The following is a 27,737-nucleotide window of genomic DNA, read 5'->3' on the forward strand; positions in this document are numbered from 1 at the left end:
ATGTTAGTAGTACAGAAGTGTAAAACATAAAAAGTAAGATTTCTTTCCTCTGTTGTTCCTTGTTCTCACTCTCATTCCTCTCAACAGGAAACATTCTATTTTTTATCATTTTACTGGCCAAACTTCTGAAAAATACCAATAAATGTAACCATTTCTTCATTTATCAATTTGAAACAGTATTTGTCAACATTATGAAAAAGAAATTTATTTCACTGGAATGGTCCTCTCTTTTCTTCCTCCTCTTTTTTTTTTTAAATTAAAAAAAAAATTTATTCATTTTTTTAGAGAAGAGAGAGAGATAGATAGAGACAGAGAGAGAGAGAGAGAGAGAGAGAGAGAGAGAGAGAGAGAAGGGGGGGAGGAGCAGGAAGCATCAACTCCCATATGTACCTTGACTGGGCAAGCCCAGGGTTCTGAACCGGCAACCTCAGCATTCCAGGTTGACACTTTATCCACTGCGCCACCACAGGTCAGGCCTTCCTCCTCTTTATTTTGAGAGCTATTATTAGTTCTTCTATTAGTTATATATATTTATGAAATGTAATGTATTTAAAACTTTGGTTTTCTATTTTTATTTACTTATTTTCTAAATTTTTATTTATTGATTTTCACCAGAGGAGAAGGGAGAGAGAGAGAGAGAGAGAGAGAGAGAGAGAGAGAAGAGAAATATAGAGCTGTTTCTATATTTGCCCTGACCGGGATCGAACTGGCAACTTCCATGCTTCCGACTTGTGCTCTAACCAACGGAGCTATCTGGCCAGGGCTAATAACTTTGGTTTTTTAAAATAAACCTTTTATTGAATACAGCGTACACACAGAAAGTGCATAAATAAAAAGTGAACAGCTAGATACATTTTCACAAAGCAAACATACTCATGTAGTCACAGCTCAGATACAGAGAGACCAGAACTAGCATCTCTGGAGTCCTGCTCCTGTCTCCACCACTATTCCCATTTCTATCCTCATACATTGATTTTCAGTGTTTTTAAACTTTTTAATAAATAAATCATATACTTTTAAAATTTAGCTTCTTTCACTGAACATTATGCTTGTGAGACTCGCCCATTTTATCGCATATGGCAACAGTGCTTCCTTTTCGATTACATACAGTGTGCTATTAAACAGCAGAGTACATTATCCATTTATCCATTCTAATGTTGAGGAATAGCTGCTTCCAGTCTTGTGCTAGTGTAAATAGTGCTGTGATGACCACCTTTGTGCAAGTGTTTGGAGTCATGTATTATGAATTTTTGTTATGTATAACATTGGGACTGGGACTGCATTTGTAGATACCCTACACAGTTTTCCAGAAGTGGTAGTACCAAATTACACGCCCATGAGAAGCACAGGAAAGTTCCCATTGCCTCATATCCAGGCCAACTTTTGATAGTATCAGTCTTTTTTAAATTGTAGTCTTTTTTTCTTAATATGTCAACTTCACACAGGCCCTTAAATATATTCTACATAAATTGAGGAGGTTAGCAGCCCTATACTTTTCTCCATTTCTTTATTTTCTCCATAAATCTCCAAGCTTATCAGGTATATAATTAACTTTATATTATACAAGTTTATAAAATTTATATTCTTTTCTTTAATTATAATTAAATTTTATGCTTTCTCTATACAGAGAGACTATAAAAATAAAAATCTAATCAATGACAATATCAAAATTGATTTAATAAATATTCATTACAAAATAATGTGATGAAGTCTCTAAAGCAGGAGATGTAATTCTATCCTACTAAATTTGTGCTACTCAATGAAAAATACTTCAAGTATAAAGGTCAAGTTTATTTTCCAAAAATTGCTCAAAAACATGACACATTTTACATTAATTTTTACTTTTTTTTTCCAGCTTTTGAACTCTTTAGGGTTTTCTAATTGCTTTTTTTGATCTGGTTGACAAAAGAATACTTATATCTCTACTTCATCATTAACTTTATCCAATTTTTTTATTCATTGTTATAAGAAATCCACATTCTTGGGAAGACATCTTTTCCAGACCTTCTGATTTTGGTGATATGTTCTAATTTGGAAGACCTGTTCTCTACAACCTACCATATTTCCCCATGTTTAAAAAGCAACCTTTTAAAAAATATATGGGGTCTAAAACCTGGGTTTGTCTTATTTAGTGGTTGTAGGTTTTCTTTCTTGCATCTCCTGGTTTTTCGCACTTGTTTTTGCGCTCATTGTTGAAGACAGTGATTCATCATCAGACACAGTTGAGGACAAGCTAATGGATGGGAGCTTTTTTTTTTTTTTTTTTTTTTTTTGTATTTTTCTGAAGCTGGAAACGGGAGGGACAGTCAGGCAGACTCCTCAATGCGCCCGACCAGGATCCACCCGGCACGCCCACCAGGGGCAACGCTCTGCCCACCAGGGGGCAATGCTCTGCCCATCCTGGGCATTGCTATGTTGCGACCAGAGCCACTCTAGCACCTGAGGCAGAGGCCACAGAGCCATCCCCAGCGCCCAGGCCATCTTTGCTCCAATGGAGCCTTGGCTGCGGGAGGGGAGGAGAGAGACAGAGAGGAAGGAAAGGGGGAGGGGTGGAGAAGCAGATGGGCGCTTCTCCTGTGTGCCCTGGCCGGGAATCGAACCCAGGACTTCTGCACGCCAGGCCGACGCTCTACCACTGAGCCAACCGGCCAGGGCCTGGATGGGAGTTTTGACAGTGATGAGGAGTTGTATGAATTTTTTTGTGTGTGAAATAAATTTTTTTAAACTTTTTAAATTAATTTTATTTATTCATTTTAGAGGGGGGGGAGAGAGAGAAGGAGAGAGAGAAGGGGGGAGGAGCAGGAAGCTTCAACTCCCACATGTGCCTTGACCGGGCAAGGCCAGGGTTTTGAACCGGCAACCTCAGCATTCCAGGTCGACGCTTTATCCACTGCGCCACCACAGGTCAGGCCAGGAGTTGTATGAATTTTATGATGAATAAAACTTGAGTTCAATAACTTTACATAATACATCGTTTTTCAAATTTCGGGCCCCAGAATTAAGGTGCGTCTTATACAGGGGGAAATACAGTAACTGCTGTTCTGTTCTGCTGTTCTGCCTTTCCACTGCGCCCTTAAACTACAGCCCTGCTTCTCAGCTTTTACACTTGCCTCTTTCTACACTCTGGGTACGTGCGTTCGTGTGTGTATGTGTTGCTTAAGTATGTTCTCAGGTAGTTATTCCTAAAAGTGCATACTAAATATAAGTTGTCTGAATTACTGCATGCTTCAAACTGTCTTTACTTTAATGCTCACCCTTGACTGATAGTTCCAGGTTTAAAAGCATACCTTTTCAGAACTTTGCAAGCATCAATTTTTTTTTCTAGGATCTAGTGTTAATAAAAGGTCCCTTACCATGTTGATTCTCATTCCCTTACAGAAAATCTATTTTTATTTCTCTTGAAAGCTCTTCTTTTTTTTTTAACTTTATTTATTCCATTTTTTTTTTCAGAGAAGAGAGACAGGGTGGGAGAGAGAGAGAGAGAAGGGGGAGGAGCAGGAAGCATCAACTCCCATATGTGCCTTGACCTAGGCAAGCCCAGAGTTTCGAACCAGCGACCTCAGTGTTCCAGGTCGACGCCTTATCCCACTGTGCCACCACAGATCAGGCGAAAGCTCTTCTCTTCTTTGTAACATCTAGCATTTCAAGGGAATTTGTCTAGGTCTTTTTACAGTTATTCTGTGTAGGGCTCAATGGGCCTTTTCAACCTGAAAATATTCTTTCATTTCAGGAATTAACATCAATCATTTCCATTATAATTTCTTCTTCCTTCTCCCCTCTGCTTTCTCAGTACTTTTTAGGTTGCTATTGTGTCTTTCCAATTGATCTTTGAGGTATCAGCTTTTTTCAAATATCTGTCTTTATTTTGTCAACTTTTTTTTTTTGGTATTTTTCCGAAGCTAGAAATGGGGAGGCGGATAGACTCCCGCATGCGCCCGACCGGGATCCACCCGGCATGCCCACCAGGGGCATGCCCATCTCTGAGGCATTGCTCTGTTAAAACCAGAGCCATTCTAGCGCCTGAGGCAGAAGGCACGGAGCCATCCTTAGCGCCCGGGCCAACCTTGCTCCAATGGAGCCCCATCTGCGGGAGGGGAAGAGAGAGACAGAGAGGAAGGAGAGGGGGAGGGGTGGAGAAGCAGATGGGCGCCTCTCCTGTGTGCCCTGGCCGGGAATCAAACCCGGGACTCCTGCACGCCAGGCCGACGCTCTACCATTGAGCCAACCGGCCAGGGCAACTTTTTTCTTTTAATGAATATTTATTTAAGTAGTCACATTTTCATATTTTAAAAACTCTGTGTATTTATCTTTTGCCCCCCTCATCACTATAGCTGGTCTTGTTTTTTGTATGTAATACCTTTTCCCTGTTTCAGATGCTATTAATTAGAATTTTATAGAATATATCTTTTGTTTCAGAAATGCCTTTTCTAGCCCAGGTCAGCCCTCAAATGTCAGTGGTCATCAGCTTATCCTTATTAATAAAGAGCACGTTTGCTTAATACTAGTTGCTAGTATGAGTTACACAGCTGTGTTTTCTCAGCCGACCTCTCAGAATGACAAGGCATGAGACAGGGCAGGCTCTATGTGAAGGCCTTGTGCTGGGGACAGATTGCAAGGCAAGCAGGCACGTTATACCTGCCTACTCCTCACCAACTCCATGCCAAAATGGGCAGGAATTTACTCTGAGGGTCATTATCTCTGCAAATCCATGAGTTTCTCCAAAGATCGGTCTTCTAGTTTTACATTAGGGAATCATACTATAACGGAGGGCAATTAGAAGGGAAGCAGCAAGACTCTTCTAGCTGCTTCAGCCTTCAAAAAATTACCTTATTTCCTCTTCCTCTTCTTGATCTCCCAAACCAACACATGGGTCAGTCTGTGGCTGAGACTGACAGAAAGCATTAAACCCCCCTCCTCCACTTTTCTTGTGTTTGCTCTGGACCATAATGTCTGCTTTCTGTCCTTTCCTTCTTTCAGATTTCTGAAAATCTCCGGTCTCTTGAAATCCACTCCTCCCATTTTTGAACTGCCCTTTTAACATTCATGCTGCCATTTGGGATGTGGCTGAGGAAAAAAAAAATTGGACAGTGTGCCCTGAGTCCCTAATTTTTATACAGACTTCAACATTTAGGAGGCATACACATCAAACAAACAAATAAATATCATTTACATAACAATATCATTAGGAATCAATACTCTTGGAAACTGTCTTTATTTGAGTCTTTATACATGTATCTTCACAGCATATGAACCAAATTTACCAACAAACCATTTAGAAAACAAAGGCAATAAAAGAAATTCCGTTTTGATCTGTATTAGTCACTTAGAATGGAAACTACTCAATTCAATCAGAAACTCTGTGGGGTCCTAGATATTCCCCAGATTGAATTCAATTGGGAATTTTGTCATGCAGAATTTAACAACAGTTCGTCCTTCAGCATCCAAGCTCCTGGGTGCTGTTCCTGGCTTCCTGCCAGCTCTTCCTCCAGACTGCCCTGAGCCAGCTTCCTGAGGGGGAAGGAGAGGAGGAGGACAGGGAACACCCCTCTTGTTAAAAGGCAAACTGGGAAATTAGCAGGTGTTAAGAGGATGCTGAAGCTTCTTGGAAAATTCCTAGGGCTTCCTCATGTGATATAATAACCTGAGAGAATATTTTCAAAAATCAAGAGCTCTAGTAAAAAAGGGAAGGAGTTATTTGAAACATTCCAAATCCACAGGGAACATGTGAGATTGATTAATCCAGGAGATCTCTAGAAATTAACACTATCCATTCCATATGGCATATTCTTTGCATTAGATTCTGTGTACTTGCTAGTGGCAGGCTAAGTAAAGGATGCATACTAACTTTAAGGAATTCATAGTCTCGTGGTTGTATACAGATAAACAGATAGTCACGTCTCATTTAGAAAGCATTATGACAGACCTGACCAGGCGGTGGCGCTGTGGAGAGAGTGTTGACCTGGGATGCTGAGGATCCGGGTTCGAAACCCTGAGGTCACCGGCTTGAGCATAAGATCATAGATATGACCCCATGGTCACTGGCTTGAGCCCAAAAATCATTGACTTGAAGCCCAAGGTCACTGGCTTGGGCAAGGGGTCATTGGCTCAGCTGGAGCCCCCCAGTCAAGGCACGTATGAGAAGCAATCAATGAGCAACTGACGCACTGCAACTACCAGTTAATGCTTCTCATCTCTCCCTTCCTGTCTGTCTGTTCCTTTCTCTCTCTCTCTCTCTCTCTCTCTCTCTCTCTCAAAAAAAAAAAAAAAAGAATGACAGACATCTGCACAGCTTTTATGAATAAATAGAGTAGAGGTACCTATATATTAAGTGGTACACGGGTAAATGATAACAACTGATTTATGGCACTTGCCCATTTTCAGGGTGTAAATACACCATAGCCAATTTCAAGCTATTAATATGATGTCATACTGAATGTGAAACTGGTAAGAGATGTGCAGTAGCACACCATTATTTCCACGATACTGACACACCAGACCTCAGCACTATAGATAATCAAATGGAGCAAAGTAATAATTAAATAACAGTTAGGCAGTAGGGAATTTTGAGTATTACCTTTATTGATAATATACTTTAATTAATTGTAAGTTTATCAACAATAATGTTTAATAGTATATGTATTTAACAACTAGCTCACAAAACCCTTGGAAATTTCTCTCCTGGCTCTTTTAAGCTGGCTCCAGCAGGCAGCTGCCCCTAACTGGGGGCTGGGGCGACGGACTTTCTGCCAGGATACAAATACGGGTGGAATCTTTTATTGGAAGTTGGTCTATGCCAGTTAGAATTGGAAGGGGAGAGTTCATAAAAGAAGGAAAGGAGGAGTAATGAGAAGAGCTGGCACTGCCTAGAGAAACAGTGCACTCCATAAGCCCAAGCAGCACAACTTTATAACCTTGCTTTTGAATTCCTCTCCTTAAACATGCTCCTTCTGCTTAGGCAGGAGCGGGAGGGAGGAGTTCTTTGGACACTTGAGACAAGTTCAAAGGCCCACTGTGGCATCTCTACGAAGCTCTCAAATTCATCTCCACAGTAGAATCACCTGAGGAATTTTTTTAAATTCCAAAGCATAGACTGCACTTTCAGTCAATTTAATCACAATCTCTGGGGTTGACACAGATGTCATTATCTTTTTTAAGCTCCCCAGGTGATTCCAAAACAGAGACAATTTAGAAACTTCTGGATTAGGAGCTCATAAAAATATGGGTTTTAGAACCTCTTTCTAACTTACTAGCAAAGTCAAGTTAGGTTAATTTCCTTAATGTCTCCCTCAAACCCTTTCTTCCTATGCTCTCGACCTGCATGGCAAGTGTTCCTCTTGCTGGTTCAGGCTGGCGGCCGTCTGCATCCTCCATCAGCATTCTGCCCTCCTCCCTTTCACCCTGCCTTGTGTTGCTCAAGGACTCATCCCACCTCTGGTGTGCACTTAGAGTTTCCCCTCTCTCGGTTCCTTCCTCTAGACCCCCCCCCCCAAATTGCTCAGATCTCCCCTACCCCACAATAGCCATCCCTATCCCCTGCACCTCCACCCTCCACCCCCAGAGGCTACAGCCCAGCTGTAGCCTTGCCTTCACTGTCCACCTTAGAAGAGTGGGCTGTCCTCAGGGCCGCTAGGTGTGCCTAAAGTCCTTCTGGTCAGGTCACGGACATCACTACCCTGCTGAGACTGCTCTCTCAAAGGTCAGCAATGACCCACTTACAAAATCAAATGGCTGGTTCTGTCACTATTTCTTACCGAAGGCTGCTCTCTCTCCTCATTTGAAATACCATCTTTGCTTTTTTGTTTCTTTTTCTTTTTTTTTTAATATTACGGGATCCAAAGGCTGCTTCCCTCACTACATTTCCTTCTGTCACCTTTGTTAGCTTAGGAAAGCCTTTGAGAAAATGTGTGCGACATGCATCCTAAACACAATCCTCAGGAAATATGTATCAGGAGACATTAAAGGGAAAGTATGCTAAGGCGACAACACACAAAAAAGTTTCTTTAAGATATTCAAAACCACCCTTTATTAGAGTGAAAATCTGGAAACAAACGAGGCAGATATGTTAACTACTATATGATAATCCACACAGTGGAATGCTACAGAGATAGTGATATTTTCCTGTGACAAGTGTGTGCTGACATGCACCAGTGGGTATACTTTTAAGAAGAAATGTAAGGCAAACATATGTATTGCATACATAGTGTAGCTTCAAGTCTTATTAAATAGCACATAGAATACACTGTAAATCACCATGTTTGCCGCTCCTCCACCACACAGTAGTTTCCTTGGTGATATAAGGTTTTACCTTTTCTCCTAATTCATCTTTGTTGTAGAATCGCACCTAAACTTTTCTTAGTACAAATTTTAATTATTGTGCTTCGTAATATATTCAGCTATTTAATAATCTAATATGAATTAGTAAGAAGGAGTTTTTTTATTTCCATTTTCTAATACCCCAAGAAGCTTTGTCTGAATATAGGTGGTTACCAACGACTAAGGAAATATAAAACCATTTTGTTTTATTGCTTTTGTAAAGGCAAGGTCAAAGTTCCTCTTTGCATCTGAAAGGTGAAGTAATATCCTTCAAGAAGATAAATGTAATACACATCTGAGGCATTTTTTTAATATATGTGGTATTGAAACTTTAATAAAGCAACTGCAAAAGAAATTTAGCACAAAGGTATTTTCTTCTGTATATTTAATAAAGCATAAAATTATTAATTTTTAGTTTTGCATGAAATTCTCAGGTATATGGGCAAATTAATGCCAAGAGACCACATAAAATAGATAAGAAGAAAAAGAAGGATCTAAAACATTGACTATTCTCTTATATTCTTATATTAGAAATTAGCAAAATATCATATTTTACCTTCTCTCAACTAGAGGGAAATGACCAGAAATATGATTCTACCAGAATATACTGACTTTACTAAGATTTTTAAAAACTTGAATAAATCAGAGTAGAAAATTAAAATTATCTTCTTATAGCTAACATAAGCATAAAACCATATAAAAGTTTTCACAGATTTTTAATTCATAGATGAGAAATCTGAGATTCAGTGAGGGCCCTGACCAGCTGGCTCTGTGGAGCATCAGCCCAGTGTGCGGACATCCCAGGTTCGATCCCCAGCCAGGGCACACAGGAGATGTGACCATCTGCTTCTCCTCTCCTCCTTCTTCCTCTTCTTTCTGTCTTTCCCTCTCTCAGCCAGTGGCTCGATTGGTTCAAGCATGTCCCTGGGAGCTGAGGATAGCTTGTCTGGTCTGAGAGTCAGCCTCAGGCACTGAGGATAGCTCAGTTGATTCGAGCATCAGCCCCAATGGGGATTGCTGGGTGGATCCCAGTCAGGGCACATGCAGGAGTGTGTCTCTCTATCTTCCCTCCTCTCACTTAAAAAAAAATAAAATTAAAATTAAAAAATAAAATTCAGTGAGAAGGTTCAGCCTTTTTTTCCTTTCTGCCACAGTAGGTAAAAGCTGAGACAGGATCAGACATCTCACTTCCTAGTCAATTCTTTTCTTTTCTTTTTGAGAGAGGCAGGGAGAGAGAGACAGTAACATCAAGTTGCTCCTGTGTGTGTCCTGACTGGGGAATTGAACCGGCAATCTCCGTGCTCCCGGACAGCACTCCTGATGACCAAGTGGTCCAGCCAGGGCTTAATTTCTTTTCTTTTCTTTAAAAAAAATTTTTTTTCAGAGAGACAAAGAGAGGAAGAGAGAGAGATGGGAGGGGGAAGGGAAGCATTCATTCATTGTTTTACTCAGCCGTGCATTCATTGGCTGCTTCCTGTGTGTGCCCTGAGTGGATCGAGTGTGCAACCTTGTTGTTTAAGGACGAGGTTCTTAAATGTCTGAGCTAACCAGCCACAGCCCCTAGTCAATTCTATTTCCCCAGTACATGTGGAATAATTTCTTTTTAATATGCTATATGGGCAGGTCTATGGTTCCCATTCCCTTCTTCTACTCTAGTAAAAGTGGTGCCAAAAATGAAACATGGGTCTCATTTCCCCAAAGTGTACAGGTTAGAATGACGATCCTAAATTGCCTCTCTTTTCCAGGTCTAAACCAACTTTGCCTCCTGATCAGCCACAATGTATCAGAAGGGCACAGACTCCTTGTTCATGGAAGGTTATATGAGGAATAGCTAAATATTCCATGGAAGGATAGATGCCTCCCGGAAGGAGGTAAATTATTTCTCACATGCAGTTCCAATCCAGAAGATGGGGGAGAGATAAACCTACAACTAGGATAAATCTAACCATTTTTTTCATTAAAGAAAAGCTTCAGACCACTAGGAGTAATGTGGTCCAAGCCACCATTCAATATAAACCCCCTGAGAGCAATGGACTAGGAGCCCAGCGAGAAACCCATCAGGGTCACTACCATCGGCAGCATTGTGGGAGAACACCAAGACCTGCCTGGGATCAGGTTACAGAATTCTCTTCTTTAAGCAGGGTCTTGCTATTTGTGAGAGAAATAGGCCTCATGCCCTAGCAATAGATCAAACCCCAACAAAAGAAGACAATCTTATTATGTGAAACAACTTTTCAAGGGCATGGTGTTTTTTAAAAGTTTATAGGCTGGCACAATAACAAGCTTTGATGGGATGAAATTAAGAGGTAGAGGCAAAGAAGAAAGGATATGTTTTCAGGTATGATTTGAAAAGGGACAGAAAGTTAATGAGGTAGATATAGTCAAGCTGTTCCAGATGGCAAGATTGGACAGAGGAGGCCAGTGTGGGTGAGCAGAAGAAACGAGGATGGGGAGTCAGGAGGAATGGTGTCCAGCAGAGAGACAGCATCCTCAACTGAGATGGTAATCAATTCTGAATCATATCATGGAGTAGATGAGGGGCCATTAGAGCAGAATGATTGAGGAGCTGTGCAACTAGACACAGACTGATGGCAAAGCAAAGTGCAGAGAGACCTAAGCAGAAAATTTAAGGTTATCAGAGGAAAAGCAATCATGTCTAGAACAATGGCATTGAATTCAATGACTAATGAAGAATTCCTTGTACTGACTGGCCAGACAGAGGCACAGTTGATAGAGTATCAGCCTGGGGTACTGAGGACCCAGGTTCGAAACCCCGATGTTGCTGGCTTGAGCGCAGGTTCACCAGCTTGAGTGTGGTGTCACTGGCTTGAGTGTGGGATCATAGACATGAACCCATGGTCACTGACTTGAGTCCAAAGGTCGCTGGCTTGAAGCTCAAGGCTGCTGGATCGAGCCCAAAGTCACTGGCTTGAGCAGGGGTCACTGGCTCAGCTGAAGCCATCCAGTCATGGCACATGTGAGAAAGCAATCAATGTTTCTCTTTTTTCTCCCTTCCTATCTGGCTGTCCTTGTCTAAAAACAAAACAAAACAAAACAAAACAAAATAACAGAAGAGAAGGGCTAGGAAACATTTTTCCTTTTCCATTAAGACAAATTAAATGCGTTGTTGAGGTTGATTGCAATTATACATGAAAAATTAATTTCTGAATAGAAAAAAATTTTAAACATTATATGAGGGTCAAAGAGTTTAAAGGGCTTCAGAGGTCGCTTGAACAATCCTTTGTAAGGTTATCAGACACATTGTGAGATCGTTCCTGTTGGAGAGAATTAGGATTGCCTAAGAGTTAGGTTGTCAAATCCCGTCAATAGATGACTGGATAAAGAAGATGTAGCACATATACACTATGGAATACTACTCAGCCATAAGAAATGATGACATCGGAACATTTACAGCAAAATGGTGGGATCTTGATAACATGATACGAAGCGAAATAAGTAAATCAGAAAAAACCAGGAACTGCATTATTCCATACGTAGGTGGGACATAAAAGTGAAACTAAGAGACATTGATAAGAGTGTGGTGGTTACGGGGGGGAGGGAGGAATGGGAGAGGGAAAGGGGGAGGGGGAGGGGCACAAAGAAAACAAGATAGAAGGTGACAGAGGACAATCTGACTTTGGGTGATGGGTATGCAACATTATTGAACGACAAGATAACCTGGACTTGTTATCTTTGAATATATGTATCCTGATTTATTGATGTCACCCCATTAAAAAAATAAAATTATTATAAAAAAAAAAAAGAAAAGAAAAAAGGGAAAAAAAAAAAAAAAGAGTTAGGTTGTCTAAGATGTTGAGTTTCAGTTCTCCTGGGAGACAAACCCTAGATTAATGCCTGACCTTCCCTTTCAAGTGAGGACTCCATGATGGGGGGGGGGGGGGGAGTGGAAGAAGCAACGGCCATGAAGGAGAACACGTGGTTGGGATCAGAACAAAGCCCTTCCAACCTGATCAGTGCCCATGGGCAAGTAATGCCCCTGAATGTCCAGGCAGCAGGAAAAGAAGAAAGACATCAAAGTTGGGAGGAGAAATCCAGGAGAAAGGGAGGCAGAGAGAAAGAAGGAATGCCTACCAGGAAGCTGTTAAGATGTCAACCACAAGTGTCTTATGCAGATACCCCACTGTGACACAGGTCAACAGGGCGCCAGTCATAAGCTGATGAAAAGGGGCACAGAGAGTTAATTCTACTCTAGGCCATACGTGTAGTATGTCTGTTTGGAAAGAGAGAGGAAGAGAAGGCAAGTAGAAAATAAAATGATAGTGAGGCCGGTTATCATGAACAATTTTGAAATCTATACTAAAATGAAGACAGAAACCTTTGAACGTGAGTTTTGAATAGAGAGAAGAAAGGGTGACAAAGTGAATGGGGACAAAAACCTGAAGTTACCAGAGCCAGGGTCCCTGTGGAATGTGAGTAAATATTTACTGGATGATGGTGACTTTGGCAGATAGAATAAAGCTGGTGAGAGGGAAACGTCATGGCCAGGGGAGCATGCAAGTTCAGGTCTTTGAACTGAAAACAGTGGCACCTGAGAAGAAAAAGAGAACAAGGATTGTAAAGCTATGAAAATATATCCCCCTCTGGGAGAACACATTCACTTCTCTGGAGGGGCAGTGGCCTCTGGCAGACAGAGCAGGGCTCTCAGGAGTGAGCAGCTGTGAAGGTAGGTGCCAAGAAGACCGGCTTTACTTGTCTGAGAAAATTCCTTGTCAGATGTGGCTGGAAAGCTAAGAAAACGTTATTTTTGGATTTGGCTCCAAGGCTAGGCAATCAGTAGACAGTCTCATTCTGGAGGAAGGGAGGGGAGCAGAGGCGGAAGACAGCATCTCTCCTCTAGATTTCAGTATTAGAAGAAAAGGAAGACTTTTGACAGTCTAGGTCTGTTGGTGGCTCAAAGTTCCTGTCTTAATGGTAGGGATTGGCCTTTCAAGTAAAGGTTATTTTCTTGTTCTTCTTGGTAGGGGGCTGATAAGGCAAACAATTAAAACAGTTGCTTGAAGACTTAATCTCAAAAAACACTCATTTCCTAAGTCTGAGAAGTGCTAAATTCACCTAGAATATGCCCTGCCATATTCCATGTGGGGTGATCGGAGGATTTGTCTATAAAATATATATAAATTTTATAGATCTTTTAAAATTATTTCCCAAATAATCATTTATTTATTCTTAAAAACATACTGATTAAAAAATGCTGACTATCCCTGTAAAATGTCCCAGTCCAGGGTTCTAGAATTCAACAAATATTTTGTTCAATGGACAATAGGTAAGTAAAGCAACCTAACAAACAAACAAAAACAATTAAAATCCTAAGAATGTGAGTGTGTGTAGAAAATAGTTTTTCTTTAATTACATCTTTTTCCTTAAGAGAATTAAAAAGATACTGTAACTGCCAAAGTGCTTTTTCTTATGGGTGACATTAACCACAAATAGCAAGGTAGTCTCAAAAACACAAGGTGAATCTTCCTCCCTTTCCCTTCTAAGACCTCGGTAAGGATCTAGCCACAAGTTTAATAAAGAACTTGAAGCATTTGCTAAGAGCTCACAGAAAATTAAAGTCTTACCACTTTCAGCTTCACCAATTGAATTCATTTCAGCACATAGTTACTGAGTACCTTCCATGTGCAGGTATTGGGATAAATATCTGGAAGAGGTATATTAGGAGCAGCCCTCATGAGTATAAAAAAACACGTGTGCGTGGTGGTTGAGGGCAAGGGTGGGGGAGTTGTGTAGAAAGAATCTGACAGAAATTGATTCCAAGTGCATATCTACACTACCCTTCTCCCTGAAAAAATGGGGCGTTTAGGACTATAATTACATACATTTCTTGGTTTCAGTGTTACAGCCTAAAAAACATAGCACTACAGGTACAGGTAAGAGGCTGGAACTCATGACTCCATTTCAGAACAACAGGTGGCACTGGTGGGACTTGAACTTTGTTGGATAGATGTCAAGGTAAGGCATTCCATTACTCAAGCACAGTCCTGGCCAACATTTGAACATCCAGTCAAGCACAGAGAGGAGTCAAATGATAGCAAATTGATTCTACAAAGAGATTTTATTTTAGTCATCAAGTGGGCAGTCTTCAACAAAATACCAAATAGAAAAGAAGAGGATATAAAGATCATGAAAAACAAAAGTGAAATAGCAACTACAAAGAAAGTATCAATATTTTCCTCATTGATCTAGATTTTTAACAACTATCTTAGTAACTATTTAAATCTCCGTTCACTACATGAGATCAATACTTCCATAGGACTCAGAAAAATGGAAAAAAGCTTTGAAATACTTGTAAGAACTAAATATTGCTTGGGTTCATTCTCATTCTTTTATGTAGGATTCAAAATAGAATTTCTGATGTACATGAACAGAAAAATATTGATTGTTTCATGATTATAATTCAAAACAAACATCAACTTCTCAATAACAAGATAAGCGAATGCTAAAATCAGATAAGAAAAGAACTTTTAGAACAAGAAAGCTTTAAAGGCTTAGCCAAAATCATCACATAGAAAATAGTCTTTTAATAGCAATTCGTAAAAATTATAAATTTGTACCAATTGCAGAGATTAAAGTCAAAACAGTATTTACTATCCCATGCTAACAGCCTAATTTAAAATAAATTGTTTTTCCTATATTCCCCACAAACTACTTTTTAAAGGACTTTCTCTGCTATCCAAACAACTTGCAAATGCAATTGGTAAGTTGGACTATAGTATTCATTCTCTTTCCTGTTATTGACTCCAGATCTATTTCTCACTATTTGCATTGTGCTCATTCTTCTGCCAAATAAAATATTAATTGCAATTTTAGCTGCACTGCTAGTGATCAAAGAAGTCTGATATGTCGGGCTAACTGATAGAAATAGCATCCATTAACATATTTATAGGTTCAGAGCTTCTAGAGCATAATTACATCCATTAATTACATGAAAATACTATATATTGCAGGTTTTAAAAAAGGCATTTTCAGCTATATACTTTTACCCAGAGTAAAGTTTTTTTTTAAGTAATAAATTATCTCTAGATAAAATTCTAGCTAAAGAAAATAAGGCAAGAGGGCTCACCTATCTGTACGTACCTAAGGCAAGCTTTTTGAAGCAGCCATTCACTAACTTTGGAATAGAATGTACACAGAGTAAATGAGATGACACAGATAGAGTGGTTTAAAAGAAAAGAAAACCACATTTTAAATATTAGAGATTTAATTAATATGTTAGAAGCCTAAGAGAGACAGTCTCAAGCCAGAGATTAAGTCTTCTTCTCGGCGATTAGATCCAGAGCAATAATTTCTACTTTCAAATAAACTTCAAATCTCACCTAGGACCAAAGCATTTCAAATTACCTACATTTCTGAACATGTAATTCTAACACATATAAAAAAATATTAAAGCTGTCCTGGGGAAAAGCTCATGAGATGTTAGGCATTAATAGAATAAACAATAATTCTGTGATTCCCCGGCGGTGCGAGTCCTGACTGCCGGCCAGCTGCATTCAGTGCATGTATATCACAGGACAGTTACACAGACTGGACGCCTCTTGACCAGGTAATCAGCAAGCAAGAGGGTGGTTTCCGGTAATAACTTCAGCACCGGACCCAAACACGTTTTCTTTTCAGCAATGAATAAAGTGGTTAAGAAAAAAGAAAAGAAAAAAGAAAAAGCCAAACAAACATACAAGCAGGGTTCATGCTTTCAGCAGGAACACAACCAGGATGGAAGGATGGAAAGCAAAGTAGAGCCTACCTGTACATATATATTTATACACATTTACTGAGTTCCCTGTCGCCTGATAGTAAATTGAAAAGACAGTCCTATTTGAAAGTAAAAACCATTAAATTGTGTTTATACCGCAACCGACTCGGTGAGTGAAGAACAAGGAAATCACCGTACCTTTAGTGAGTCGCCTCAGAATTTGACAACGGCATTTAAAAGAGACAGCTATCATTCTTGCTCACTGCTCTCTGTGGCTAAGCGCACTCAGGGCTCTGCTCCGGAGGCTGCAGCGGCAGCATATGAATTCCTTGCACACATACCAGGAGAAAGGTAGTCCCGGCGGGGAGTGACAAAGCTTAATTCCTCTTGGCTGATGCAGAGGTCCACTACATGTCAGCTGGCAGAGCTGTGTCAGTCACTATTACTACCTTCCCTGCCCACCACAGCCTCCTCCCCCTGCACAATCACAATGGCTTAGAAAGTAAGGCTGTTTCGATAGCAACAAAGCACCAAATTGTAGAAAGCAGGGACAACGCTGGGAGAGAAGCCATGCCATAAATCTAATACTAAGCACGATTCAGTTTTAGGCAAAGGGCTATGTATTCCAGCCAATTCAGCCACCCCACCCCCTTCCGTCTCAGCAGGCAGTCTGTCCGTGAGCTTTATGTGTCTCATTTAACTGGAAATGCAAGTGTAACAGTCAACCTCTTACTTTAGGAAGAAATGTGTGTATTGTATACTATGTTCCTTTAATGATAAAAAAGGAAAGGCATAGAAAGGAGCAGTTTATCTTGAGATTTAGTGGAAAAGAATATTTTTAACTTTAGAAGGGAAGCAGCCTTATGATAGTGTCAGAAAGGTACGTATGCGGTACTTTACAAATCTATGGGGCTCAAGGAAATCTAGGTTCAGAGATGAAATTCAAGAAGGGGGCAGGGGGAGGGCTCAGGCAAGGAAGATCCTGGGGCAGAGGAGTCCTGCCCCTTTGGTCACCCTTTACAAAACAAACAAAAAAAGACTTGGCTGGAAAAGCAACAGTTAAGACTGTTTCTAAAGATATTGGGAATAAAAACAAACCAGGCCAAGTATTTCTATTTTTAATGTACCTTATTCATGTTTCCCAAACGACCCTCCCCCAAACCATTCTTCTCATTATGTAAATAAAAGTCTTGCCACACAGCAAATATTTGTGAGTATCTCTGCTCCAGTGGAGTAAGGAGAAAATTAACAAACCCTTCCCAATCCATTCACAAAATGACAGGAAGGTGGAGCACACGTCTTCATCTGCAGCGCCAGCCTACTCTCTACACAGTCTATACAAACTAACATTTGGGGTGGGATTTTAATCAAAACCCAGGAATCCCCACCAAGAGTTAACACAAACATTCAGAAAACCACAAAAATAAAAAATAAAAAGTTCAGTTGTCAGGAATTTTAAAAGAAAATCAATTACTTAAAACAAAAAACTATATCACTGTCCAAAGTATTTGATTAATATTTCTAGGACTATATGAATTATTCATATAGTCTTATTCTATTCTGAGACTGTACAAAAACCTTTCAAGCTGGTTTCTAAAATAACTTCCAATATTCCAAATTTAGTGATAGAGCTTCCTCCTTTTCATTCATAAATTCCACATTGAGTCAAACAATTTAATCCACTGATATTGAAATGTGTATGCATTCTATTTTGGGTGCAATAGAAAAAATAATTTCTATGTGAAAAAGAGCTGAGTATCATGAGCATCTACTTTAAATGTTTTTGAAAAGAACAGAATTCCCATTACCAAGGATGGTAGCTAAAGCAGTCAGCCACCACTAATCAATAGGAAAGTAAATTAAATGGATTTTATTGCAGAATCAAATTTTTATAATTGTTCTAATTAGCCTTAGTCTACTTTGAATTTCACCCCATCCCATTTCATTCCTATTAGGTCATTGGTACTATTTTAGTCCCTTTGCTATTTTTTGCTCTAAAAGAAAAAGTATCTGAGTACTAGAGAATTGGGTTATTAGCTAAAGTGAGATAAATATTTATAATTAGCTCTTTAAAAGATCCTTCCTCCAATTTAACATCTTTCTTTAAATCCAGGCACTCAGAATATGCCGCTGTCAAATAGCATTAGTAAAATCTTGCCCATGGAACATTACCACTCCAGCCCATTATATTAATGTCTATTCAAATAAAACTCAAAATCATACAGGAATCTCTTCCCCCTGCTATTATACATACTCAGATCTAATTTCCTTCTTCCTCAAGGCTAAAATGATCAAATATTTCCCATTTGACTAGAACATTCATGTTCAATTTTTTTTTTTTTTTTTAAGATTGTCTACTGGTCCTAAGAAAGATCTTCAGAACTATTACTAAAATGTCCTTTTTTTCCTGGCAGGAGGAAGAAACTTACCCTGGAGCCCTTTGAAAGGTTCTTGGGAGCTTGAATTAAGGGATATATATTTTTTTCCTCTTTGGATATTGTGGCTGCCAATTCTTATATATCCTATTAGTGCAGGCTCAGCTCCGGGAATCTTGTAGAAATAGAGCCGTCCCGAACTAAGCCTCTTCCAGGAAATGCAGGAATCTGCCATGTATTCTCACCGTCCACCATTTTTGCCCTCTTTAGTCCTCAGAGATTTCCTTGGGAGCGATTCCCAGCTCACTTCCTGCCCTGGGCCCTTCCTCCTCGTCCACCTACGTCAAGCCCAGCCTTAGACCCTGAACTCTTGTGCTGGCAAAATGCCTTCCAGAAATGCAAGGTTTTCTTTCTCAAAAACCACTAACCTATAGGACAAAGGTCCCAAGAGGCCAAGGCAACTGGTAAAACTGGACCACAGTCTCTCTCTCTCTTAAACCAAAGTTAAAGATTTATTGCCCACAAGAGGGCAATCTGCCACTCAGAGCTGCTGCCAGCACCCACTTCTGAACAACGTCCTGCACTGAAGTCTGTCCTTGTACACCCAAGGTCCACGGCTAGCCCTCCAGGGAATCCGGCCCCCTGAGCACACAGTCCACACTATGGGGCAGGTCACTTGACCTGCTCCTCTGCCACCACTTTTCATATCTTGTCCTTGAGGTAGGCACCTTTCTGCCACTCAGACCTGAGCTCCAGACACTCAGAGTTCCAGATGTCCCCATCAGGAAGCCATCGGCCAGCACGTGGTGTCGGGTCAGCAGAAAACACCCCAGCAGGTCTTCACTTCGCGGTGGAGGTTGGAGACTCCCAGCACAGGAAGGCTAGTCTCCTGACTCTGGTTCGCATCAGCTGGCCCCCAAAGGGTGGGGTGAGATGAGGGGTCACAGAGTCCCTCAGAGGCAGGGACTGGCCAGTGATGTCCAGCAGCATTACAGCAACTGGAAGTGGCCTCTGTCAGCGCTTCCTGGCAGTCCCCTCAGAGTCTCCTGCAGCTCCTTCTGCAGAGGTGTCACCTTCCTGTCATGGGCTGAGGGCCTGGGGACCAAGGCTGAGGCTGGCAAAAGGGTGCTCCAGCATTGACACGGGATAGGCTTCTGGAAGGTGCTCTTACCTTTCGGGAACACATCACCTAGGAATTGGGTGTGAAACTCGGGGCAGAGCACGGCCAGGGCTCACCCTCCCTGGCCTGCTGAGCACACACAGGGCTGGACCAAAGCCTCTCAGCATAAGCCACTGCTAGACAGAGTGACTTCTCAGGCACCAGATTACTATAAGCATGTGTCTTTGGGACCCTATAATCAACCGTGTGAAGTATGGTGGCTGGGCTGTGTAGATCACTCATACTTTACAACATGCTCTTTGAGACTCACCAGGTGGAGACTATGGAGATTTAAAGCAACAAAACAATACAACATATATGTCTGATTAAGCTCCAAAGTGATCTGGAGAAAAGCTAGTTCATGAGGTTTGTTCCTCTTTTTTCCTCCATTGTATCAATATATGAAAACATGGACTTGCTGGATTCAGGGCTGATAATTTTCTTTAAAAAATAATTATTTCAGAGTTTCTTTAAAACATAGTTTTTCTAAGCTATACTACAAGTATACTATGTTTATATAGAATTTAATGAATTACAACAAAGCATTTTCACACATAATGTGTCATCGGGGACAGTTTGTTATGGGTTTTTGTTTCAGATTAGGGCTGATTCTAGGAAGAACATTTTCATCAAAGTCACTAAGCTAGTAAATGGTGAAGAACAGGAAAGAACACAGGGCTTCTCACCCTGGATTTTTTCTACTCTGCTTTTTTTTTTTTTTTACTGTTTCCCTTTTCCACCCACAGAAAACACCATCCGATTACACACAAAACGTCCAATTAACCAAGAACCTTTAAGTGCAGTTACCCTTTATGATAAGAGGCAAATCTAGAGCCAATCACTTCAACTTCCCCTTCTCCCCATCCATGTCTGTCCCTTTCTAAAGCACAGCTAATGCGTCCAGAACCACGGTGACAAGGAAGAACCAGAAACTGAAGGCCGTTTAAGACAGGTACCTCCGGGTACCAGACTGTATATGCCAAGTTTTGGCCAGGGTAATCCATTCTGACTGGACACCTGTCCACCCTGACTGGTTGGTGTCTCTGTCGTGCTTGTTTTAAATACTTTAAATATCACTATCAGTGATAATATCATATTAATTTCATAATAGAGTGGGGGCTGGGAATGTGGATCAAAAACACCCTTCAGACTGGCTCGAGGATTCCAATATATTTTCCAAACTATCCTGCAGCATCATCAGCAGGTGAGAACAACCTTCTGCCAAACACAAATTACCTTATTCTGTTAATTTTTCTCATCTCCTTGATTTTCTTCCACTGTATCTGTTCTTCCGTATAACACCTCCAGCCCCAAAATAAACACTGCTGTTTGCAGATTCTTCTGGTTCTCAACAAGAAAGAATCATCATAAACCTCAAGTCCCCTGCCATACACCTACATACACCTGGGGGATTTATTTTAAAAAATAATAATAGGATTACGTCCACATTAAATACTCCACCATTTTATATGGTTAGAATCAATTTGATTAAAATACTAAAATAATTTGTACCTTCTTCCTCATTTCAACCAATTTTGTTAAACTGTTACAAAATACACTTGACAGATCCCATTTGTTTGATTATTTATTATATTTAACTGTTACCTTTCTTTTTCTTTGAACGCAGTTGACTCAAAATGCTTGGGTCATAATTTAAACAGCACAAAACATCCTGAATTGGCTAGTATTAAATATACTGATTTTCCTCCCTCATACTTAATAATTGTTAGGCATACCCCAAGTCTTTGGGGTATTTTAGAATACAATGTTCATGGAGGCCTTAAAATGTGACCAGCACCCCTTTTTAACTCTTTATAGACTATTTCACCGACTTATCCTTAGCTTATACTAATCAGCTGTTTTTAGATTCCTTTTCAAAGATGCTGAAAGCAACTATGAGCCTCAAACACCCTGTAATCCTTGTACCCCTATCTGCCACTGAATTCAGGGAGTGTGACAATGGGAGCCCAAACATTAGAATCAGGCTCCACACAGAACTTGTCACTGCCAAGCTACAGCTGAAGACTCCCATTAGAAGCAGCAAAAAGCAAGACCTAATTTACTAACAGAGGTTCTCAGGGTCTGAAGAGTGGTGTAATTTCCCAAGACAGGATTTATTGGGCATTTTTTTTACAAATATTTTATGAGAAAAGATTTTTGTAGATGTAATGATGCCCTTTAGGAAGTGTCATTAGGACACGCTCTTGCAAATCTGGGGTGATTAAAAAGCACTTAGTGGCTCTGGGCCTCTGGTGTGTTGTGATTGAAAAGGGTGGGATGAAGTGTACTTTGTGGGGCACGGGCTTTCCCGGCAGGGCCTCTAACACCCTTCATGGTGCCAAGGAAGAAAGAAGGTTGCCTCCGCTTACCATGAGAAGGCCAGGGATGCTCCCACAAAGGTAAGGACCTTAGTAATTTCTCAGGTCAGAGCCTCTGATAGGAATGTTAAAGAATGGAATAGGCAGAAATGCATGCAGCACAAGAGTAAACCTGCCACAAATCACCCCTAAAATCTCCGATTAAATCCAACCATTAACTGAGGCATGATATAGAGAAAAGATAGTGTCACTCTTCAAATTTTAGTGCAAGTCAAATTTTGTTCTTTTTAGGGCTAAATTAAAGGGTACTTTAAAAATCATATATTATTAGTACAACAGACAGTCCAAGTTAAGTCAAATACTTGTGACCAAGTATTTGCAGAGAAGTACGTTATTTGAAAGATTCAGAAAAGTGGGCAATAAATAGGAGAGATTCTATAGTTATTAAAAAAAAAAAAGACTACCTGTAGATGCATAGACTAAAGCTAACTTAAGAGAAGGTTAGTTTTCCACAGCCACAGGATGTGTCCATGGGTCCATGTGCCCCTGAGAAGGCAAGAAACACAACTCATCCAGAAGCCCAGCTAGAAGGAGCGGTGGTGAGTGCACAGAAACCGGGCTCGGGCCAGGGAAGAAAGGAGGCTTCTAAAAGACAGCTGGATGCCGTGGTTATTTCCAGTATCCCCTCCAGACTCATCCTATGCCTTTTTCTGCTTTATTGTTTCCTAGATTATTTAACACACTATTTTAGTTTTTAATTTTCTGCCTCCCCCTACCTCTGGAACATTTTCTTTCTAATGAAGGCAAGTTTTCTTTAATTTTTTTAAATTTTTTTTTATTTTTTTGTCTATTTTGTTCATTGCCTAGAGCTATAGCTAGCACAAGTTCAATATATTTTTTTGAGTAAATGAATTTTGGGGGTCTCCCTTCTAGTGGACTACCGTTATAAGCAATACTGTTTCTAAAGTTCTCCTACAAAAAAAAATGAAGTTAGCAAATTACTATTTAAAAAAGAAGCCCTGCCACTTTAAGAGCAAATTCTAAATAACATGTTTCTCTGCCTCTTTGCAGAGGGGAAAAGAAAAAGAGAGAGAGAGAAAGAGAGAGAGCTGTGCCATGTGCCCTCCTTTCCAGAGCACACCTCAGATTTATTCCTGGTGCTTCTGACAAGATGATTCATAGGGGACCCTGTTGTTCTCCAAATAATATGAAGAAACACACAGCCAGGCTAGTTTTTCATGGAAGTCAAAGGCAGCAAGAGCAACAAAGGAAAAGACCAAGTAAAAGATGCAATAATGAAAAGAAATTCTCTCTTTGACTTGGCTCTGTGAATGAAGAAAGTAGCAAATGCACACTCATCCTGATTATTGCAATCTGATCTCACATGCATAATTATAGCCTGTCAAGGATCTGATGTATCTGTAAAGTAACAACTAGATGTGTCTCTTTTTAGAAGTTTCTACATCCTGTAACCCATGGCTGAAAAACTGGGTAATTCCATCTTCAACAGGGCTTTGTACTGTAACAATTAACCTCCAACCTGACCTTGTTACTGTTTTAGCTGCTGTTTTGACAACTTTCATTTTGTTGATATAGGAGTTAAGCTTTCCATAGTAAGAGTGCTTTAAAACAAGCAAACTACAACATAACCTCCTCAACCCTAAAACACATACTCATTCAAAAAAACTGAATTGACAATATTCCAAGGTATTCTATAGATACATAAAAATCTAAAAAATATAAATAAAATGAAGGACAAGTAAGTTGATATGCCATATTTCCCCATATATAAGACACACCTAAATTTTGGGGCCTGGAGTTTGAAAAAAAAAATGTATTACATAAACTTATTGAACTCAAGTTTTATTCATCATAAAATTCATACAACTCCTCATCACTGTCAAAACTCCCATTCATTAGCTTGTCCTTATCCGTGTCTGATGACAAATCACTGTCTTCATATATTGCCTCATCCTCAGTTCCATCTATGGCATTTGAAATACCACAACCACTGTATAAGATGCACCCAGTTTTTAGACCCCCAATTTTTTGAAAATGCGTATGTCTTATACATGGGGAAATATGGTAATTATCGTATCTGATTCAATGAAATGGATAATCTCCACTTCTTCAAAGAATGTGAAAAACACATACAGTTGGGTGGCAAATGCTACCACGCACTAGAATAGTTTATTCAAATAACACTGAAATGATGGTGGAAAGTATGAAAAAGGGAAATTACATGTGGAAACTAGGATGGCAGAATTGGAAGCTGTCCTAAAAAGACAGAGCCTCAGGTGAAAGTTCAGATGCAGTTACAGATGGGCTGTTTGGTCTTGGGTATATGTTCCTGAGAACCTCATTTATACCATTTAACCACAATACCCCCCTGTAGGTGCAACGTGACCCAATCTCTTTGTGGGAAAAATAATTAGTGGGGGAAGTTTCAACTCAGAGCACTGTACTCCAGAATCCCAACCAACAAACTCTGAAATTGCTTCACACAAAATGCCACATCATTTTATAAGTTGCTTATACCTATGCAGCATCAAGGCCCCCCAATCTTTCTAAAGAATTATAAAAGACTAATAACACCTCGATTTTCTTTTGAGGACTCACTTTCCGTCTATGTGGTGTGGGTGGGGTGGGAGCTCCTTCTAGGAAAGGCGTTAGGTCCAACGAAGTGCAGCATACCATCCATTTAGCCCCAGGGATTGGTCCAGAAATAGGCAGTCATACAACATGGACTGATCAGATGCAATCCCAGAATTTCTGTCAGAACTACTGCAAAATAGATGCTCTCGTTCCACCAGAAATGGCAGGTAATGAGCCTGGACCTGCCATCTTATCACCACTTTGGGACAAGCTGCCTTCAACCCATGCCAAGGCTGAGGAAAAGAGAGTCAAGAGATGAAGGGGGACAAATTCCTGGATGTTGTTGGAACACCAGGATCCATCCATTCCCGAAACCATAATACCCTGGACGTTTCAGTTATATTTGTCAATATTGTCCCCCATTTGCTAATTGATTTTGAGTTGGGCTTCTGTCAGATGAGATCAGAAGAGTCTTGACTTGACTCTTTCAAAGCGTCAGATTCCTGATCTATAAAATAAGGAGGTTGTCCCTCTAAAAACTTTAACATTTCAACCATTCTATTATAATACTGGATTCACCAATTTCATAGGGTTGCTGCAGTTAACCAGTGAGATAATGAATAGAAAAGCAATTGTTCAATTTTAAAGTGCTTTACAAAGAGTATAGGGGTGTAAGAAAATGATACTAGCCTGGCCAGGCAGTGGTGCAGTGGATAGAGCATCAGACTGGGATAGGGAGGACCCAGGTTCAAAACACGGAGGTTGCCGGCTTGAGAGCGGGCTCATCAGGCTTGAGCGCAGGCTCACCAGCTTGAGCACGGGGTCACTGGCTTGAGCATGGGATCATAGATGTGACCCCATGGTCACTTGGCTTAAGCCCTAAAGTCGCTGGCTTGAGCCCAAGGTTGCTGGCTTGAGTAAGGGGTCACTAGCTGTGCTGTAGCCCTCCCCTCATCAAGGCACATATGAGAAAGCAATCAATGAACAACTAAGGAGACTAAGGAGCCATAACAAAGAATTGATGTTTCTCATCTCGCTCCCTTCCTGTCTGTCTGTCCATATCTGTCCCTTTCTGTCTCTGTCACACCTATACAAAAGAAGAAGAAAAAAATGATACTATTCTCATATGTATAATTGCATGTGTGTCAGTATATACTACATGTATAAATACATATCTGTGCAAGTGCATGCATATGTATGTATACTGAGAACAATATTGGGAGGTCCAGAGCCCACCTCACTTGTAATAGTTATATAAGTACACAGTCTGAAAACGAGAAGGGAAAAGGTCTTTCTCTTTCTGTCCTTCTCTCGTATCAAATCTCACAGGTTTCTACTAACCATAGCCTGTCTTCCTAAGCTCATTACTACATCCCAGAAGGGTCCTTCTCTCTTACTTAAGAAAAAATAGTGTCCATTAATTTTCATTTTTTTTCCATAAAAATAAAATTAAAGGACTCCTTGGGGATGTTTAGCGAAACAAACACTTTTGACTCAAAAGAAAAAGTCAAGGTGGTTTTTTTTATTTTCCTTTCCTACAGGAACAACCCTCTAATAATGCCTAAATGGGAGGGGGGCTCTTAAAATGAAGGGAGTGCCGAGATGAGGGTGAAAAGGAAAGAATACAGCGTGGATGGACAGTCTAAATTGGGTTTCTCTCATCAGGCATCTTCCTAAGATCCAGTTACACAGGCCTGAAACCCAGCAGGAATGGTGTTGGTTTTACATTCCGGCTGCACAGTGGGACGAGTAGCTACCAGACTGCAGCATTGGACCCGAAAGAGGGGTCAGGCAGGCTGGCTGAACTGACCAAGGCACCAAACTGAGGCCTGTGGCTTAGAGAAAACCTTGGCCTAGCTTCCCATCACAGGACAGGGAAGATAAACTTGCATGAGGCCCCTTAAGTTCTTATACGGCTTGTGACAAAGCCTGTGTTGACAGCAATGCAAGGACTTACCGAACATCCAGTAACAGCCAGGTCGGTAGAGAGTCACCAGGAAACCAGGGTTGTAGGGGAAGGGGGAGTCAAAGTCAAGGAAAGGTGAAGTGGGTGTGGTGAGAAACTGTGCTCTGGCTAGAATTCAGGGGAACCTCTGGGTCAACTGGTTGTGATGACGGTTGTCATCTTTTTCACTACCAGTGTCATCACCACCGTGATCCACATGGCTAGTACTTACAGGAGCCGTGTGCTGGTCTAACTAAGCCTCATTCAATCCTCACAAAAACCTATGTAGGCAGGAGGGACTATTATTAGCCCATTTTTCTTTTAGGAGAGGGACTTCCTTGCCCCATTTGCCCACTGCACGCTGGAGCAATGATGGCCAAGGCCCCCGGGGCATGAAAGCTTCCAGAAGATACGGGCCATCATTGCGGTCTCGGGGCCTAGAACTTGGAGAACTCAACGTTCTTAATAGTTTATTTCTTGCATGAATGAATGAATGAATGAGGCATAAAAGAAAAGGACTGCAAGAACAATGCGCTGTTTCACAATAAGCAGTCAGTAAACAGTGAGGTATAAATGGCCAAGGACTAATCACGAAAGAGCTGCAAATCTCAGACGTGTCCAGGAGCCGCACTACTGGGGCCCCTTGGCTCCAGATACCGAGTCCTGGCAGCACCTTTCATCCACAGGAGGTCTTCTCTACCTCCGGACCCTTTCTGTCCTAGGCTCTTTCTTCTTCTCTAAGCTGAATAAAAAGGCAGTCGGGATGGATCGTATTAACCAAGAACTGGGGTAGATACTGCAGGTGTCTGGCATAAAGCCTTTTGGAATAGGTTGAGGCTTTCAAGTGTGAGGTCACCTGAATGGTCAGGACTCTTCAGGGCCATCTGGAGGACCTCGGCTAGGAAAGCTCTAGTAAGCAGGCTCAAGTCTACAGCCAGCCTCCCCATTTCTGAGTCCTCTCTATGCTCCCAGGGGCTCCCTTTGGCCTTCTACCTCTCCCGAAGCATGAATTTTGGATGTCTGACCCCAGACTCTCATGAGTTTTCTCAGAAAGTTTTAGGAACTCCCTGTCTTCAGAAAATGCAGCAAAAGTACTTCAAGGGCTAACAGATTCCAAATATACTCAGACCAGTCCGCCCACAGAGAGGGACAAGATATTGGCTTTACTTATGAGATACACAGGGAAAAGATTTTCCTTCTATAGAGATTGTTCGTCTATAAAGCAAGAAAATAGTCAAAATGTAACTCTTTATAGGACATTAATAAAATGAATATACTTTCAAAAGGTAGTTAGAGCTATCAACTTTGACTTTTTCTGTTG

At 40.7% G+C, this 27,737-nt stretch overlaps 1 protein-coding gene across 11 annotated transcripts in view; it reads right to left on the reverse strand.

Annotated features, from left to right (window-relative positions):
* GRIP1 (glutamate receptor interacting protein 1) overlaps window positions 1-27,737 on the reverse strand; it is a 718,500-nt gene that overhangs the window by 268,919 nt on the left and 421,844 nt on the right. The window contains exon 1 of one of the 11 annotated variants that reach the window (XM_066369048.1): window positions 16,223-16,311. The exons of the other annotated variants lie outside the window; for them this stretch is intronic. Coding sequence (XP_066225145.1) covers window positions 16,223-16,277 — 55 coding nt within the window. The 5' untranslated portion in view covers window positions 16,278-16,311. Of the gene's footprint in view, window positions 1-16,222; window positions 16,312-27,737 lie in introns of those variants that run through there. 11 annotated transcript variants of the gene reach the window in all.

This window comes from Saccopteryx leptura, chromosome 2, assembly GCF_036850995.1.
Source record: "Saccopteryx leptura isolate mSacLep1 chromosome 2, mSacLep1_pri_phased_curated, whole genome shotgun sequence".
Taxonomy (NCBI): domain Eukaryota; kingdom Metazoa; phylum Chordata; class Mammalia; order Chiroptera; family Emballonuridae; genus Saccopteryx; species Saccopteryx leptura.